A 19687-nucleotide genomic window follows, 5' to 3' on the forward strand; every position below is an offset into this window, starting at 1 on the left:
AAAAATAAAAACGAAAGTAAAGAACACAAACAAGAAAATTAAAGCTGGCTGATTTCATTTTTCAGGAAGAATATATTGTTTTGATTAAAATTCCAGCTTGTCTCTTGTCTGGTTTCTTTAAGGCAGTGAGTGGTTCTCAGGAGGAGTCCCCAGGGCAGCAGCGTCCGCATCATGTGGGAACGTGAGAGAAATGTGCGTCCTCGCTTCCCTCCAGGCCCCTGCACCAAAGGCGCTTCGGGGGTCTGCTGCCTCAGCAGTCTGTGTTTTCCATGCACGATAAAGTTTTAAAACCACTGCTTTAAGGCATGGACTTCCCCTAACTGCACCTATTCCTCTGAAAACAAAGCAAAGCAGCCCGTATCTTACTCCCACCTTCCATCGTTAGAGCATTCCGCCCTCTGATGTTTTTCGGGTACTTTTTCGTCCTTCCTAATTCTTCTTCCCACCTCTCCTCACATGTGGCTAGAAGAGGTTTAAGAAAGTATAAAAGTCACTCCCGATTAGCTTTCCTTTTCTCCTCCCTGTGCCTCAGTTTCCTCATATGGAAAATGTGGATAATATTAATGGAGCACATCTCAATGGGTAGTTATGAGGATTAAATGCTTTAATATGTGTCAAGTTCTTATAACTCTGGTGCAGCACAAGCAATATATAATTTTAGAGACTACTTGTGATAGAATTGTAGTATTTTATCAAAGGACCGGTAAGTAGGGTTAGCTTGGGATGTAAGAATTTTAAATATCTGAAAGAATTTTCAAGAGATCAGAAAGTTATCATTAACCTTCCTCAACTTGCCTCCTGGCTCCCCCTTACTTAACTTCAAAAATGCCCTCCTCTGTGCTTCTTGTTAATGAGGGTCGGGACATTGCCATGAACAGCAGGGAAGGAGCCTGAGTTTGGAAGAACACTTAAGCAGACTTTTAAAGTCCTTCCCTGAGTTCTTTCTCCTGCTGTTTAGAGGACCTTGGAAGAGCCCTATGGTAAGAGAAACAAGCATGAAGCCATGAAACTGCTTTCTTTGGAAGCAAGTGAGGAAAATAACTGTCCTCAACAAATGGCATCCTTCCACCAAGTTTCTTTGTTGTTCATTGGGTTCTGGGAACTGTACAAACTTTGTGAACCATCTTTGCCCATTTAGAGAGCTGGCTTTTATGCAGCTAGTCTTTTCTATTTGCACTGTATGCCCACTAACGAGGCCCAGGTTCGAGAGCAAGTACATAGGACTGTGGTCATCCTGGTCGTCCATCGGGGGTTTGATTACCCAAGGAGCACACAGGCTTCCCAAGGGTTATGTGGCCAGGGCACTGGGAGAGGGTAGATTTATACTGATGTGTTTCAAGCTCAACCCTTACTAGACCCTGTGGTAATTTTCACTGGCTCCATGAAACTTCAACCTGCAGTGGCTAGTTCTACACAAGGACAGCGATACAAGGACGAATGATAAGTTCAAGATCTCAAATTCCGTAAAACTGATCTGCCTCTGAAAGTGCCTGGGTTGGATTATAACTCTGCCTCTCCTTCTCACTGCCCCCACTTTACGCATTTTAAGCCAATCTTCCTGTACTTTCTTTGTCACCTCCACCATCTGACTATCATCAGAGTATCACTCTTAAAGGAGAGTCCCATGAAAGTAAAGCAAAGAAATACTAAAGGCAATGGTGTGTTATTGCATCAGTAACGAATTCATGGCAAAGCCAGTGCATTCTTTATCTTGGAATTAGAACTCAGAGATGAGAGACAGAGGGCAGTGCCATTTGGCATATTAAAATAAACAGTTTTAATATTTTGATTTTCCCAACATTTCTGAGTGTGTTGGGTTAAGCAACGTGCTTCTAGTGAAAGAGTAACATCTTTCTAATAGTCTTTTGATAAGTCCTCATAAAATGTTATTGTATACTTTCCAGGTATTGAGAAATGGAATGAATCTAATACTGGGTTCTAAGCCCCCTTGCAAGCCAGTTATTTTCTAATTCATTGCTTTAAAAGAAATAGAAAGAAGAATTAATTGATTTGTCAGCTGTGAGATGATTAAAATAATTTTGGAAGCTCTATTACTATGTGATTTTTGGCATATATCTTGGAAGGTGTTCAAAGAATTGAGTGGCATTACTATACAAAATTTTCATTTCCATCTTCTTGCTTATATGAACAAGGTTTCTCTAAAAGTAAAAATAGGAATAAAATCGATCCTGAACTCTCTCTCATTCTCCTGGTAAGTGATATTTATCCATGGTATTAAAAATAAGCCTCATCCATCAAATTAATAGCTATATTTCCAGTAAAAGTTTACTTTTTATGTTTAATTATTATTTAACAAAGTGTGCAATATATTTATGTTGTTTTATCAATTTTATGTTTGTAATGTAACTCATTTTATTAAAAAAACTATTATGTAGAGTTTTATGGTCATAGGATACAAAAGAAATTTAAATTTCAATCCATATATATAGAGAGAGTTGCAAATAAATATGATGGGTGATCAATGAAAGATTTTCAAGCATAAAATATATCCTGAAGGGGACATGTAATGAAAATACAAGTTGTAGTTTAAAAAGGACCAGTGCACATTTTATTACTTTTAAAGAAGATATTATTCATGAGTTTTGAAAATGGATAATCACGAGTATCAATCACTGTGGTATTTAAATTCCATTGAACGTATATACCTATATCTATATCTATCTATCTATATAAATTCTGTGACTTTTCTTATTTTGAAATGTGACTATTTTCTATAGACCACAAATGCATCCTTTGCTCCTATACTTTATGTATTTTTTTATGTCAACTTAAAAATGCAGGTTACATAACTGACCGATATTAAAGCAAGAATATTTCTTTGCACTTGGTTATCTGGGTTTGTGCAGTCCCAGGGACTAGAAGACGATCCCCAGCTCTGTCCCAATTTATCATCCACTTCCAGGGTTATTGACTCCTGGAATTCGACTATGAGAACTTCATTCTTTAGGAGGAGTTACTTAAACAGGGATTTGGCCTTTATGAAAATACAACCATCGTTAGGAAGTATTGTGCATTAGTCCTTATCAGTCATTTACAACTGAGAGTGAATGAATTTATCGTATTTCTTCCCTAAGGAATGCTTTTGAAAGTAGGGAGCAGGGAGAGTCCATTACGGTTTTAATCTTCATAAAGGAAATGAAAATTGCTATAAGAGGAAGAAAACCGAACAGAAAAAGAAAGCAGATACCCAAGAATGTGGAGGAGATAGCATGATTTCAGTTTTTCTTTATACCAATAATACATCTACTAAGATGGGAAAGAATCCTTTAATGGCACCTAAATTCTCGGTCCTAACGGTGCATGCAGTTGGGCCCCCAGTACTCATCTCACAGATCTTAGACTCACCCAGGAATGATACAGAATTAGATCTGTACCTACTGCTGTGCAGGAAGCCTGTGGTCAAGTGGAAAAGAAAGTTTCATAGGACTGTTAGAGTACAATTCTATTTCAGGTAAAAACTAATCAACACAAGCTTTATCCAAGTGAGTACAGGTCTATAAGGAGTAAGATGCAGAAGCAGAAGTCATAGGCTGGTACTGAAGGAACACTGGGCACTGGGAGTTGGGGAGTGAGTGATTAGCTGACCTCTGTGACCTTTGTATTATTCACATTTATTACTCATTTTGTATCATTCACATGTGAAAACATGTTTATTTTACTTTTGTAGTTTGAAAAATAGAACCAGCAAATAAAGGGAATTTAGAAAAGAACAATCTCTTCCCACCATAGTGTGAAAGCATCTAATGACACTGCACCTACCCCTGCTCCACCATGGCCGAATGGCAGGTGGGACAGCACATGGACAGACACCGCGACTGGACGCTAGTGTTGTTTTTATTCCTCCTACCAGCCAGGGAGAATACCTCCCTAGATTGGGTGCTTTCCCTCCTCAAGGGGGCTGTTGTTTTGGTGCTGAGTCCCTGGGCTGTTCAAGCTACGTGAGGTTGGTCACTTTGCCAGTGCCCGATCTCTCCACCGCAGCCCGTGTCCTTCCGTCTCCTGAGCCCTGAGGGGTCTCTGCTGCCAGCCAAATGTTAGGGAGGGAAGGCCATGCTTGTCCCCTGTGTTCTCTCCTGGAGGCGCTAGACTCATGGCCCTCTTCTCTCTGCTAGGACATCAGCGGGGCTGGTTGTCATTGAATGTTCCCACGTGCGGCATCGAGTAGTGGGTGGGCACCCACATTTACGCAGGATTCTGTTTTCTCATGCTCATTCCCACGTTCTAAGTCGCGAGGACACACGTGCAAATGTGCAGCACATTTACTTCTGCAGGGTCACACACACCAGCTAGCAGGTTCCGTTTGTGTTCATAGTCTGGAATTGTCGAGGGGACGAGGTGAGAGGTAGCGGTCAGCTCTCTGCGTCGATGGTAGCCTTGTTCCCGCTCCCAGTGGGGCACGGGGAGCTTCCGAGGAAGAAGGACTCTGCTGATAATTTTCTTCCTCCCTATCCTAGACCTCTAACAGGCAGCGTGACTTCCTCAGAAACTGTTGGCTTTCTAAGTTGAATTTTACCAACCCATGTTATAAATTGCGGTTTGCAGGCTTTGGGCTGCTTAGGGGTATTAAGGAGATTATCAACACCAGGGAGGTCTGGAGGTAAATATGTTCAATTTTTGATTAACTACAAGTTAAGTATTTGCTTTGTGGATTATCTGTGACCTATTTGAAATACTGATCCACTTTCTCTCCCCTGCTCCCCTGGGCCACTTCTCCCACAAGGTGGTAAATGTGCTCAAGAAACATAAACTAATTTTCATATAAGCCTAGAGGGGAAAAATAAGAAGGAAAGCAAATGTACAGCAAAGATGTTCACAGAATATTCTTCGGTATCAAGTAGAAGTGAGTTTGTACGTTGGTTCTCCAAGATGATTCAGGCCACTCTTACATGAGGGAAGTTTCATCAACAATTGATTATTTCCTGTGTTGTGTTATTTCAATGATTCCTCAACGTGCAACAGCATGTTTATAACACAACCTCTCTCTCTCTCTCTTCCTTCTTCCTCCCTCCCCACGCCCCACTCACAGGTGTACCATAGATGACCGGGTCACGCGGGTGGCCTGGCTAAACCGCAGCACTATCCTCTATGCTGGGAATGACAAGTGGTCCATAGACCCTCGGGTGATTATCCTAGTCAACACGCCGACCCAGTACAGCATCATGATCCAAAACGTGGACGTGTATGATGAAGGTCCATACACCTGCTCTGTGCAGACAGACAATCATCCCAAAACTTCCCGGGTCCATCTCATAGTGCAAGGTAAGTCACAGCTGAACCTGGCGTTGGCATTCCTGTTCTACTCATACGTGAAGACACAGAAGTCATTTCCTCCATTAAATCCAGAGATTGTGTGTCATGGATTCCTTCCCATCTTTGGGGTTCTTAACTAAGTACTGAGTATCTTTCCAAAGTTTCTCAATTTTATCTCTAATCCTTCTGTTCTCATCAATAAGTTGTTTGGCATGTGCTAGTTTAGTTCTCTTAAGTTACTTAGCACTCTGGAGAGGGAACAAGATATATTCAAACATAGATATTAATAATACAGTGCTACTTGCAGTGCCTTTTAATTATCTTTTAGAGGTTTATTGTATAATAAAGACTAACAATAAGATGTGAGCTCATGTGACTTGACTATTTTTCATAGTTGCTGGTCGTATGTGTTCTGGAAGGGTCTCTGAGTGCTGTTTGGTCAGATCCACTCTGGCGTCACTGCTGTGTGTATACACTTTCTCTTAGCCCCACAAGGGAGTCCAGACGCCAGAGGGTGATTTCTCCAGGTCAGTGTTGGAAATCAATTCAGATCATTTAAAAACGGAAGGGAGGGAAGAAAGCTTTAACATCCTCTCCCACTCTTTTAAAAATTTGAATCAGTGTAGCCCAGGAATAGTATCATGTGTACATTTTTAAATAGTTTTTAATTTAAATTTCACATCATATCTTAAAAAACGGGGCTGAAGAAGTGTCAGAATGTCAGACATCAGATATTAAATATTAAGAATTAAAAACACATGCAGGTAACAGTTCTAAGACTTTGAGAGTCATTTTAACAACACAGCAATACAAATGAATTATTTTGAACTGATCCCAACTGCCATCACTATGTAAACCAATTTCTGGCAGGTATTGACTCACAGTAGGAATGAAGGTCTGAGCAGACTAGTTCCATCACCCAAGGACACATCCTTCCTCCACCAAGTAAGAGGTTTAGGGGGCCCTCTCTCAGAGCCTCCTCTGCTGACATCTTGGAGACCTACACTGAGCTCTCAGAAAGGGCCCTGTTTATGATGTAGTCTTTAGCAACTGCCTTTTATCAGATACCATCTGCCATAGATTCAACAGATTTTTTTTTTTCAGTTTGTGAAATGTGTAAGCAACCTTGCTTAGCTAAGATAGATTTCTTCATCTCTGCTTTAAAAAAAAAAAAAAATATGAGCTTGCTCATTTCAGTTGATTTCCCGGAGAGAAGCTGAGTGGGGTTAGTGTCTATTCATGCTTCAGTCCCTTGTACATCTCAGGATGCTCATTCCTTCCCTTTGGCTCAAGCAGCTCTTTGCTCGCGCGGCATCCAGGCCTGCCTCTGTAGGCCATTTGTAATGGCCTGTGTAGGGCCAGAGATCTGTCTGCTGCAACTTCTGTTCCCCAGCAGTCCCTGGCAGTCCCTGGCCCTGCCACGCTGCTTGAAGCTTCACTCTGCCCAGCCCTCAAGCCCTCCTCCCGTCCCCACGTGTTTTCAGACGCTCACATGAGCCTGCCATACAACAGACGTCTACAGAGCTGCCGGTTTCCATTCTCCATACACGTCCCACCCACTGCTTTGGAGCCACCAGGCTGCCTGCCATCTGGAGATCAAGACAACTGTCACATCTGATACTTCTCCTCAGGATGGTGGAGGCACTTGGGGAGATCCGGCATCGGAGATGAGCTGGGATAGCTGTTGAAAGTTTCTGGGGGTGTAGAAAACAAGGAGGTGTGCATTCTCACTGCCCCACCTGCTACCTGGGCTTGGTTCCAGAGGAGCTGAAGTTCACAGCATTGGAAGTGACACCTCAGTGGCACCTCTGTGGCACTGACAGCAAAGTTATTTTCAAATTCAGGAAATGCGGCACTGAAATAAAAACGAACCGTCAGGGACTGTACAGAAACGGAGTTGTGGAAGTGTGTCAGTCATTACAGGCCGCACTGCGCTCGGGGTGCAGAGGTGCAGGGGTGCCGTTCTTCACGGTCCGCTTTGAGCCAGCCCGTGGGCGGGACGTGGAAGACTACGCGGTCTTCCTGCGGGCCTCCAAGCGAGGGAGAAGCAGCGCACTGGTGTCTTCTAGTCCAGAGGGCAGCTCCGCAGTCTCCACGTTGCAGGCCAAGTGATGCGGTGGCTCTGGCCCTCGGAGGTGGCCTGGGAAACCCAAAAGCAAAGAGTCAGGGCAGGCGGAGGTAGAAGAGGAGGAACTCCTCCTGGCACAGCTGGCAGGCCGGTCTTTCCATGTACTGAGTGGCTACAGAGAAGGAGGCCAGGGAGCTGCATTCTCTCCCCTTGCTTAGCAATGTGGTGACCAGTTCTGTCTTTGGGGACCAGTTGAGTTACTGGGGGGCGGGGTGGATGCAGAGACCCCACTGCTCGATTAGAAAGAAGCCCAAGATTCCTCCTCCTTCCCAGCAGCTATCGGCTTTTGTCCAGTCTATAGATTAATTTTTCAGACTTAGTGTTAGTTCAGGTTAGATAAAGATAATGAAAGTTTCCTAATCCTCTTAAAGAAGATTTATCTGACTGAGTAGAAAGCTTTTGGAAGACAATAAGGCATGTATAAAACTGAGGCCTAATCTCGCCTTTAATTTCAAACTGCTGATGGGTATTGATTTTGCAATGAGAAAAACTGAAAAATTTCCGAGCTGCAACTTGTCTGTTTAGAAAAACAAAATGGTGTTTATTTATCTTCCGTCCATTTGGGAATGTTGGTATCTCATTCCTTCTGCCAACCGGATGTCATCAGCAGACAGGAGAGCAGTCCCTGGGGCCCGCTTTGTGTCCCTTCTGCAGGGGAGGGACTGGGATGCTTCCCCGGCAACCTGAGCGCCTGCCCCTCACTGTTGGCGAAGGCAGCCTCTGCCACATATCTGATGGAACTAATTTCCAAATCCTTCTCTTTGAAAGAAGAAGCTGCCTTCGTTAAAATTGTGTCACTGATACCCGAGGCACATCTTAGCTACTGAGGGGATCATTTCAAGGCAGCACGTGAGCACGTGTGATAATGTGATCTAGACTGAATCCTGGGTGTTAGGAGTCCCAGAGCCAGGGGGACGTGCCGCTGTGGGGTCGGATCAGTCAGGGTGGGAAAAGCAGTCTGGTAGCCCTGCAGAGGTGAGCTGGAGTGCAGAGAAGCTGCAGCCACAGGCACGAGGTCACTCCCATGGCCCAGGCGGGGTGGCCAGGTAGACTGCAGGCCTACCTTTGGAGATGCAGAAGGCCTGAAATAGTGTCCAAGGGAAACTGAGGGCATTCATTCTAATGCCTTTAAGGAGGAAGAAGTAAAAGAATTTCACCCATATCTTTGAGTTTGGGGAGATGCTGGTGGCCTTGCTAGTACTCAGCAGCGTCCGTCTGTGAAATGCACAGGAGCACACTGATACGGCAACTGCAGTGGCGTGTGCACGCAGGCATCATAAAGCCTCTTCAAGCAGATGGCAACAGGGGATGAGTCAGGCACTGTCCCAAGGACTTGCAGTGGACGTGCCCTGGAGGGAAGAGGGTCCTTGGGGTGACGAGCTAAGAGATGTGCTGTAACAGGACTAACACAAATTCTATGCATTTACAGAGATGGTCATAATCTTTGTCTCATCTGACCCTCAGAACGAGCCCTGAGAGGCGGCTGCAGTACAGGGACTGTCATCTCCATTTGTAAATTAGATAACTGCAGCTCACGGAGGTTAAGAGACTGGCCAGAGTCCCCAGTGAGTAAGTAGCCGAGTTGGGTCTTGAACCATGGCCACAGGACTCCAGGATTAGTATCCTTCCGGCATACTCCAGTGCCTCTACTGCCACTGAGGTCCAAACTCATTTCTCTGCTCTAGAGCAACTTTCCAGGTTTCTTGGGGTGTTTTTTTCCATTTTTTTTTCTTTTTCCTGCTACTGATAATGCGTTATACCAGCAGAAATGGAGGACAAAGCTCAAGACAGAAAATTAGCAGAGGGGGTGGGACACCAAAGCTACAATAAATGGTGTAGAGAGGCAGAGAGAGAAGCAGAGAAGAAGATAATTAATTTTCTAGCCGTTCATCCCTCCAGGAATACACATTTTAAATGTTACCACTTTATCCTATGTAAGTACTGAAAACCCTGGCCCCTTTGAGAATCCAGGATCTAATTTTCATTCTCATTATCATTAACTCTTCAACATGCTGAAACTACACAGAGATCTATGTTTGCCTGTGCTGTGTTGATGTAGTTTGCGAGGGACAGGCGGAGTGGGAAGAGCTGGTCTGTCTTTGCTTCTTGGGTGTTGGTATTCTCTACCTGCTCTCTGGACTAGTTTAGAAATCTGTTTACTACAAAGTACTTCCTTTCATGGAATGAACTCCTTTTGCTAGGCCCAATTTTATGCAAAGGGCTGAAAATGATGAATTTTGTTAAATTCTTACATATGAGACTCCACAGCAAGCTTATGCAATTTCCATGTAAACAAAAGACTGTGGGTCTTTTAGCCTGGAGTCAGTTCAGGTGAAACTGGTTGGTATCCAAAGTCGAGTTTCACATGTAAAGAAGTATGATTTCCCAGTCAGCCCAATCCTAGATTTTGCTAAGCACCAGCCAACCTCAGCATTGGACACATTTAAGTAAAAACTTTATCTCCGTTGTTCCTTATATCTACCCTACAAAATACACATCATAGTCACGTTTACAACTAAAGAAACTGAGGCTTAGAAAGATTAACGACTTACCCTAAGATCATGGAGCTACTATGTGCTTTAACTTCCCTTCGTTAGACTTATGTGTTTTAATCCAAAGAGAGTGCTTGTCTCTAGGAAAAAAAGTTATCAAAATACAAATAGTTAAGATGCTTTACAAGCATGATCTCTTTTGATTATTCTTCATAAAAGCCCTGGATGAGTGAACAGAGAGCCACCCCTTTCAAGACAGGAGATTGAGATTCAGAGAGTTGGAAGTGGTTTGTCTGAGTTGCACTGGCTAGGAAGTGTCAAAGCAACGCCCGCACCAGGTGTTTTACGCTGTGTCCAGTACTGCATTTCCTGTACCATGTTGCTAACGCAGAGATGAGTAAACCAACAGGTGACTGCTACTGTGCGTGAGAAAAGTGTGAAAGTTCCAAGGTGTGCTAGAGAAGGGTGGATACCAAGGAGACAATTCCAGGGTGGGGGCAGCAGGCAGATGTGGGGAGGGCACCTGGAGCATTTACAGCAGGGCCAGGGAGGCAGGACCACAGGTCACAATTTTGCTGGAGACTTACCTATTTTCAACTCTTCCTTTGTAACCAACTTCTTTTTTCTGCTATTTCCCTCTCCTCTCCCAAATATTACAGTCATTTAAATTAACATGTGATTGTGGGTTTAAAGAAAAGCAGGCAGTCAACCTGAAATAAATTTAATTTATTCAGCCTCTATTTTAAATTATAATCACTCTTGCTCTTCACAGAGGCATGGTAGAGGAATGGAAAAAACCAAAACTGGGCATCAGAAAATTCACTTCTCAGCCTGAGCTCTGCTCCTAACATCTCAGCCCTGTGTCTTCGAGATACTCACTTCCTAGATTTCTCACCCTGGGGTGAAGAATAGAATTCAACATAATTGACCTGTGTTATATGTACACATGCAAACTTCAATCCTATGTGATGTGTGTGTGTGTGTGTGTGTGTGTGTGTAAATATATTTGTATTTGGAAATAAGATCCTGGAAGGAAGTCTCTAAGCTGCAAATTCTACATATGTGTGCAAATAAAGCACACAAGTAAAATAAGTATAAGAACTTCTCTGGGCTTCATTTCCTTGACTTTGAAACGGAAGGACTGAACTGATGGAATGAAAGTCCTTTGTAGTTATTATATTTTATGATTTTTAATATAATTTCTCTGGAGGACTTTTATGTAACCAGGAGTCTGTACTCTGTGTCTTTTCCACCTTCACCCACTAATGGGTCATGTAGGTTTATTCTTTCTCTCTTATTTGTATTTTCTTCAGAAGCTTTAGGATTCGGGGTCCTCTTGCTGACACTACTAGTTAGTAGTGACTCCAAGCATTATTCACCTTTTTATTTGGAGAAGGTGGAAAAGAAAATACCCTTCCCCCTCCCAGTTCCTCTCTGACATTTGCAGACTCCACAACCCACATCAAACTGATCTCTGTATCTGCATCTATATTCCTTCTCAAAGGGTTATCTTAACTAAGAAGGCAGGTACAACAAAGAAAGATTCGAGAATGAAATTGTTTTCAAATTACTTTCTACACTTGATAAAGGAAGATGTATCAAGAATCCTCCTTCACAAGAAGAGTGTCCTCACGCAGGCTGCTTGTACCCCTGCCCCAGTTCTCCTGCCCTCAGGGTTGGAAGGAGCCACACTCACACTCTCCATGAGCAGGCCCATCCCTGCTCTCGGTTGGTTGGGTTTCATAGATGCTATCTGAATTTGACACTGCATGTAGCCAAATCACCTAGGTTGTGATACCTATAATGACATTTGTGTGCAGATGGTGACAACACAGTTCAAAACATATTTTGTAAAAAGGTTGATCTCTCCTTTTATCAGATCTCTTCTATCATTATTGTGAGGAGGAATATGGGGCTTTGTTCGGCTCTGCTTAGGAACTAAGACCAAAAGACACACCCGCACACACACACACACACACGCACACACACAGTTTTTACAGGTTTCATGGCTATTTCTTCTGTGGCCTCTGGAATTCCATGCCACCCTCCATTAAATATGTAGGTTCAGTCTCAGTCTAGGAGAGGAGAGAAGGAGGGACACGCTCAATTTCTCCTGTGACACTTATAGTCTATTAATTATAAGAACAGGAAGCGTTGGTATTTCCCAAGGTGAACGAGACCAAATCAGAATGTGACATTGGATGAACACATGGGCAGGGCTGAGGATGGGCTGACCCTGCCTGCCCAGCGGACAGCATTTCTGTTTGAGAGTCCTGGCTGGGAAAGTGCGTGGACTTGTTTTGACTCAAAGGCAGAGAGACACATTGACGTGATCCAAGAAGGTGCCGCCAGTCCTGGCACCTGGTTTGATGATTTATACAGTAGCCAGAAAGAGAAGTGTCAGGGCCCGGGGCTGTCATCTGCCTTATTTGCAACAGAATTAAATAAACGGAACAGTCATAGAGCCTGTTCTCAAAATCATCACTGATGTGGAGATGGAGGAGAAAATGAAATGCCTGTTATGTTCTGCTCAATTTGCATGGTGATCTCAGCTTATTTCCTAAGAGGCCCGTCTGCCAATAGCTGCAGTAAATAGATCTTTTCTTGCACATTCCTGCTGCTGTGCGCAGGGGAGAAATCACACCCAGGAAGACAGGCAAATTGGTAAATGTCCACAAACTCTCCTAATAGATTAAGAGTTCATCGTGACCCTCACACAGTCCGGATCCCACAGATGATTTCAAGCTTCACCACCCGTGAGGTCAGTCTTAGCATCAGAGTAAACTGTGAACTCAGAGAAGTACCATTTGCCTACATGTAGCAAGTGTGCACATATTCAGAGTCTGACTTGCATTCCAAGCCAGGTCTGGAGCTTTACTTCTTAGTAAGTTTTACCCTCAAACATGATATCTTGACAATAGTAACTAATAATTGTACTGATTTTGGTTTTTCATAAAAATACCAAAAAGCCTTTACTATTCTTTCACTAAAACCCTCTAGATGTATGGAAATTGAAAAGCAGCAGAAGAGAAATAAAATAGTCACAAGGAAAACAGTCAGGAATTTGTTTTCTTAATAATCATAAACTATGGCTGTCACCACTGAGTACAGCTGACCCTCAAGTAACTTGGGCTTGAACTGCATGGGTCCACTTATATGCAAATTTTCTTCTGCCTCTGCCACCCCTGAGACAGCAAAACCAGTCCTTCCTCTTCCTCTTCCTCCTCAGCCTACTCAGGAACGAGGATGAAGACCTTTATGGTGACCCACTTCTACCTAAAAAGTAGTAAATATATCTTCTCTCCCTTATGATTTTCTAAGTACCAGTTTCTTTTCTCCAGCGTACTTTACTGTGAGAATACATTATATAATACATATAACATACAAAATATGTTGATCGACTGTTTATGTTTCCGGTACGGTTTCCGGTCGACAGTAGCCGATTAGTAGTTAAGTTTTGGGGAGTCAAAAATTATACTCAAATTTTTGACAGTGTGGGGATTGAGGCCCAAACCCCCATATTGTTCAAGGGTTAACTGTACTTAGATCATTTTGTGTATATTATCCGATTCTATTTTCCAATTAACCCCACAAGGTGGAATTCATTTTCCTAATTTTTTGAATGAGGAAACTGAGGCTCAGAGAGGGTAAGGTCACCAGCTGATAAGTACAGCTGATAAGGGCTGTGATTTGAATGCAACTCAGTCTACAATGAGTCTTTACTCAACTTCTATGCTGAACTTACCTTTGATTCCACACCTTTTACATAAGCAGGTCAGACTGACATACCAGTTCCTTTATAATATGGATGCTTTCCTTGTCAGGTTGTCTCTGCTTAAAGCATTTTAGTGTTATAACTATGCAGTCATGATCTGTCTTCCTTAAACCTTTTTCTCTCCGTCTGTTTTATTTATCTGAGTAACTATAAATTCTTTCTTGGAGTTAATATATCAACTCTGTATCACTGAATCCTAAACCTAAATTTCCAGTTCTTATTTCTTCCCAAATTCCATTCTCTTATTTCTCCTTATTCTCTTCTGAGCTCCTCAACTTGGGTAACTCTTACTCATCTTAGCATGTCCCACGCTGCACTGAACTTTACTCCAAAACCTGTTGCTCCTCTTTTAATTCACATCTCCATTCATGGAAACACCATCCTTATGTAAAACCTTGGCTTAAGCTTTGACTCTTCTTTCACCTTTGTGAAAGCAGATGTCACGTCCAAGAAGGTTATTCTCTCCCTTTCTGTCCCCACAACCCTGCCGTCAAAGTGTGGAATCCTATTCCTCACTGACTTTCCACTGCCACATCCTACTTGATAGCTAATCCTCAGCTTCTCCCTCCTTATAGTCCATTTTAACAGTGTTGCCTAAGTATTTCTGATGCTCGTATCTGATCATGTCACTTCCCCGCTCTCATGATTTTAATGACTCCCTATTGACAGTGAAGTAAAGTCGAAACCTCTTAGATCATCTTTTTCCAGTGCTAAACAGTCCCAGGCCAAACCTACCTTTCCACTCTTATTTCCTATTTGTCCTTTTTTATAACACATTCTATACACAGCCTAGTCAAATCTGTCCTTGTGTAATCCCTCCTGCCCACCGTTCTGCATTCTCTTCCATTTCTCACACAGTTCATCTGCCTTGAATATTCTCCTCCTCCCTGGATATCCAAATCCTACAGGAAGCGATGCAGTCCACCAGACCTTTCCGTGATGACAGAAATGTTCTATGTTTGCACTTTCCAGAAGGGTGCAAACAAACCGTTAGCCACAAGTGGGTATTGAGAGCCTGAGATGTGACTAGTACACCTGAGGAACTGAATTTATGTTTTATATAATTTTAATTAATTTAATTTGAAAGAGCCTCACATGGCTAGTAGCTATCATACTGTACAAAACGATTTTAGAGTTGCTAAGTACCCAAAGCTAAAGGCTTTCTCTGAAATTCCAATTGCCACTTTTCCTTATGATACCTGTAACATTTTATTTCAAATTTCAGTTATTGGTAAATCTAACTCTCTTCCTCCACTAGATTGTAATTTCCTTAGAGGCAAGAGCCAGAAATGGCTCCATAATTTTTCACAGCTTAGCAGTGACAATCTGGATTGGCATGGCCATAGAAGTAGCTCTTTAACAAATTTATATAAAATATTACTAATCCCTAAAAATGATAGCAAAATACCGCAAATATGTTTATATAGAAGATTGAGCAAAAATTTCAATTGTTCTTATGAAAGAATAAGCACCCCAAAGGATGGACATCTGGGAGGCTATTGGTGGCCACACCAGAGAAGGCCACACTGGTGGAAAAAAATCCATAAAAAGAACTTATTCCCTTTGCCTCCCTGTGCTCAACATGGATCGCTGAACAGGGTAGGCATCAAAAACATATCTGTTGAATAAAGAAGTTCTTAGTGAAACCTTAAAAAAATTCTTAATTTAGAGCTTCTGGGGAAAATTTCGGACACAGCCACTTTCCTTTAGTGGTGTGGGAAATCACCCCCAAACAAGGTGCCCCTGACGGCTGCCCTGGCAGGCAGAGTGGAAGTGCATGAACCCAGCCTGCTGCCGTCAGTTTAACGGGATGGATTATGTGCTCCGATTGGCCAGTAAGCAGACATTAATGACCAGTTAGCAACTGTGTTCAGGTCAATTAATTTATATTTGTATTTTGCAAACTAAAAGTTGCTCTGTTAGATTATTGATTCTTTGTCCCTGTATTCAATTTGTTTTTAATTGCACCATTGCTGGGCCAAGCCCTCCCTCCTGGCAAGCTGGCAATAAATCTGCCACCATCTCAACAATCAACAATAAATGTATCTCTTCATGTCATTATTAATATGTCTCTGGGATTGGTTCATTACCACGGTTAACAGTTTATAAGAGCTGGATGGCACATTGCCAGGAGGATTCCTTTTCCCAAGGGCTATTTTGTCGTGATAGGATTGATGTTTTCAGGCCTGTGTGTGTCTGAGGAAAGAGTTCTGGGACTTAATTTAATATAGCTGGAATACAAGCTACCTAATCCTCTTTTTATCATAAACAGCTTTAGAAGACATTGCTGAAATAGAGATTTTACCTTCTCTTCCAATTCTTCTTCTTTCTTCTCGCTTCTTTTTCTCTTTTTAACTTCTTCTTAATTTCTGTTCAGATAAATTATTTCCACCTCAAACCAACATAACAGCTACCTGGTTGACCTAAAATTCCCGGGTAAGTGGGCCATGCATCCCCCAGGAGCTGGAGTTTTATTACCAGATTTTTGTGGGGTGAAAGCAGAGGGGAGCTCCCTGTGTTTGACATGTGAATGTTGATTCACAGAGAGGCAGAAATACTGCCCTCAGAATGTCACTTAAATACAGGTCGGTACCAAAAATGAAAGCTCTATCTGGTAACAGAGATAATCATTAATTATGGTATTGTTATTGGCTCTTTTAGTTATTAGAATTTTTCAAAGGGAAAACACAGATTTTAAATGAATTTATAGGTTGGCAGAAGAGATTTCTGTGTGTCTCAAAAATGCCAAACAATAAATTTAAATGGAACTTAGAGTATTTTCTAAACACCTTGTCGTGGCCTGGAATCTAACGACAGCGGGGCACATTTGCCATTTCCAAGGCATGAGTTTCTTGAGGACAAAAAGTCTGGTCTCCTTCACACACAAAGTTCACAGTCAATTTTTTGATTCGAGATATAGATTTTATACATAATTTACTATTAGCAAAACACACACACATTTTGGCACATGGCTGTCCAGTGTGGGTGAACCTGAGCCTGTTGAAAGAGAGCGTGGGAGAGTCGACTCGGGACGCTCCTCTTGACAGGAGTCTAGGTGGCACAGATAAGGCAGTGGGGGAGTGACTCAGGCCTGGAAGATCTAGAAAAGAAAAAGGAGGCAAAGGAAAGAGATGGAAGGAGAACTTGAAAACACCAGCAGAGGCCCACAGAGCCACAAATGGAAGAAGTGATTGAAAATGAATGACACGGAGAAAGGTGTGGAGGTCCCAGAGAAAGGGAAAGAAGGGACAGAGGAGTGTGGCCCATGGCTTGATGTCCTCAGGCTGCCTCCCTGGGAGCAGGTGGGAGACCACCCAGGAGCCTCAGCTGCCTGAGGCTCTGCCTGTGGGCTTCCTCGGTGCACCCTGGTCCCGGGACAGCCCGTGGTGCTCCCACCCTGGTTCCCAGGCCACCCCGCGGTTCCCAGGCCACCCCGCGGTTCCCTGGGCAAATGGCCCATGCCACACTTGAGGGCCTCTGCGCCCCTGCTGCTTTGCTTGGGCTCCTTCAGCAAGAAGCAGGAGGGAACTGTTTGAAACAGTCCCACGTGGGGCACAGCAGGCTCGGCCAGCTTCTGCCTCCTCTCCCCTCCCCCCCACCCACCTCCTTCCGTCCCACGTCACCCCTGACAACGGATCACATCTCTGGTCACTGGTAGTTGGGCTTGTGTTTTCCAAGTGCTATAATTTTGAGGTTAATCCAACAGAAAAGGCAATGGTAAGGATAGCCTAAGCCTTAATTCAAACGTATATAGAAAAGGAACTCATTTACTGAGCTGCTTCTAGAAGGGAGGTATGTAAAATTTAACTCTTGGTCGCTCTGTGACATTAAATGAGTTACTTAACCTTGCTAAGTTTCAGGGTCCTCATAGGTGAACTGTGAGAAAGAAAGCCTACCCCTCCTCCTTCATGAGGCTGTTGTGCATTAAGTGCACAACACTCTATACTTCATTAAAATTATTTGTTTTAGGCTGCGAGCTTAATTCCTGAAAACGCCTCTAAAATTTCATGACGTGTTATGCTAGGGTGGTTCAGTGATGCTTGGAACTATTAACCCTGTACTCACCCTAATATTGTTTTATCACATAAAGGTAAACCCACTGGTCCCATAGGTTTTAATAAGTTATATTAGGTTTTGTGGATAATAGTGGAAGATTCGTGCCACCTTCTGAATATTTAAGAATGTCTGTGTGTTTGTGTGTGTCTTCGAAATTTTATATCCTTCTTCTTGTTATTTTAAAATATTCTTCTCATAACTATATTTGATATTGTTGTCATAATTTTACAGTCTCATGTCCAAGAGATACTTCTAGACATGGTTATATGTTTTTGAAATTGAAACAATACATATTTGGGAGAATTAAGAAATGAAGTAGACAACTTTCAGACAAAAAACAAATAATAATCACGTCATCATCAAAGGTTTTGTTTTTCTTAAGAGCCTTCCATCTCAGCATCAACATGACTTAGGCTAAGAAATACAAAACTTGGAGTCCTTCCTAAGACTGCATGTTAAGGGGCCACTCCTGCAGGCTGAATGCAATCTCTTCATTTGTAATGAATTTCTCTCATCTGCCATTACATCCAAAAATAAAATAGTCTATTGTCCAGTTTTCAAAGAAAAAAATCTGTGACTGGGGCACATATACCCCCAAGTGCCCACTTTAAACATGCCACCGATGTAAGTGCTGAATGACGAACCCTGATCCCAGGCCACGGCTAATCCAAAGTACCAACAAGTAATAACAGAATCGAGAAGACAAAATAGCTACTTGAGGAATAAAGCTTCCCAGTCCTTGGTTCTGCAACAGCAGGGTGGAAAGTGAGGGGACAGGAAAATCAAAGTTGCTTTAAAAAAAATTATCACACATAGAGGCAAAATGTCCCCACAGCAGGAAAGAAAGTGGAAAACACACCAAATCAATCACCTTAAAAATAAGGCTTAAAATCTTCTACTGCATAAGATGTAAGTGGGGAGGGAAGAATGGGCCCAGCAGCTTGAAAATGTTTTATTAAACTGCATGCTGACTGCCACGGCGCATACAGGAAAATGCAATTAAGGTCAGGCCATTAAAAAGACGCCCAAGGATAGCTCTGAGAGAGACCGGGGCAGTCAGCAGGCGCCCAGGAAACTTCCAAAGGAAACTCACTTTGGAAAAGTACCAGGCAGGGGCTGGACACCCCTCAAACGGGACAGGCCTGACGTGAGATCCCCTTGCAGCTGTGGGTGGGGGAAGGGGTGGCGGTGAGAACGTAGGGCCTCCCACAGACGGGAACAGGTTCCAACCAGCAACAGAAGGCTTGGGTCTGACACATCCTCAAGGAGCACACGTGTTCGGGAGGTGATGGCATATCAAGTGCAAAGCTGCTTGGGCATCTCCATGGTCCACAGCTTTCTGAGTAAGGTGGGCGTAGGTGCCTCTGGGACAGACACCTTGCCCTGACTCTCCACCACCGTCCCCCCAGGTCCTGCCTGCTGACCCTGAGTGGGCAGGTGTGGGCCCCTGGGGCGTGTACACGCACCTGCCCGGTGGGAGAAACCAGACTGCACTGGACAGATCCCTTAATGAAGAGTTTTTCTTCTCAAAAGAAGATCCAAAAGACATGGTGCCCTGTCAGGCTGAAGTTGTCCATTCACGGCCTCCACGAGGTGTAGTAGGCCTGGCTGGTCATGGTAGCCCCGGGGTGATGGTGATCTCCACCCTCTCCCTGCCCTTCAGTGCACCCCACAGTGCCCTGCTTCTGCCCTCTCAGTTCTGGGACCTCCTCTTGTAAACACCTGCAGGTGTCATTTGAGCTCAGGCCTTCCAAGTTCCAAAACCCCTTGGGTGCAACTCTGTCGCACCACGCTGTAACCACCGTGTCACACCTACCACTGAAATCCTTCCCCAAATCATATGCACCATGAGGATGGGGCAAAGTCTTTACCTCTGTGTGGACAGAAATGTTTAGCCCGAAGGTGTGGCACGGGATTCACATAGAGCAGATGCTCAGAACTGCTCATTGAAGGTATCTGGCATAT

General features: G+C 43.4%; 1 protein-coding gene across 5 annotated transcripts in view; it reads left to right on the top strand.

The window, feature by feature from the left end:
* The window catches only part of LOC138383672 (opioid-binding protein/cell adhesion molecule), a 1040866-nt gene that overhangs the window by 820240 nt on the left and 200939 nt on the right, over positions 1-19687 (top strand). For all 5 annotated transcript variants that reach the window (XM_069468678.1, XM_069468674.1, XM_069468676.1 and 2 more), the window contains one exon: positions 5048-5280. In XM_069468678.1, the coding sequence (XP_069324779.1) occupies positions 5048-5280 (233 nt within the window). The remainder of the gene's footprint in view (positions 1-5047; positions 5281-19687) is intronic.

This window comes from Eulemur rufifrons, chromosome 6 (genome assembly GCF_041146395.1).
Source record: "Eulemur rufifrons isolate Redbay chromosome 6, OSU_ERuf_1, whole genome shotgun sequence".
NCBI classification, from domain to species: Eukaryota; Metazoa; Chordata; class Mammalia; order Primates; family Lemuridae; genus Eulemur; species Eulemur rufifrons.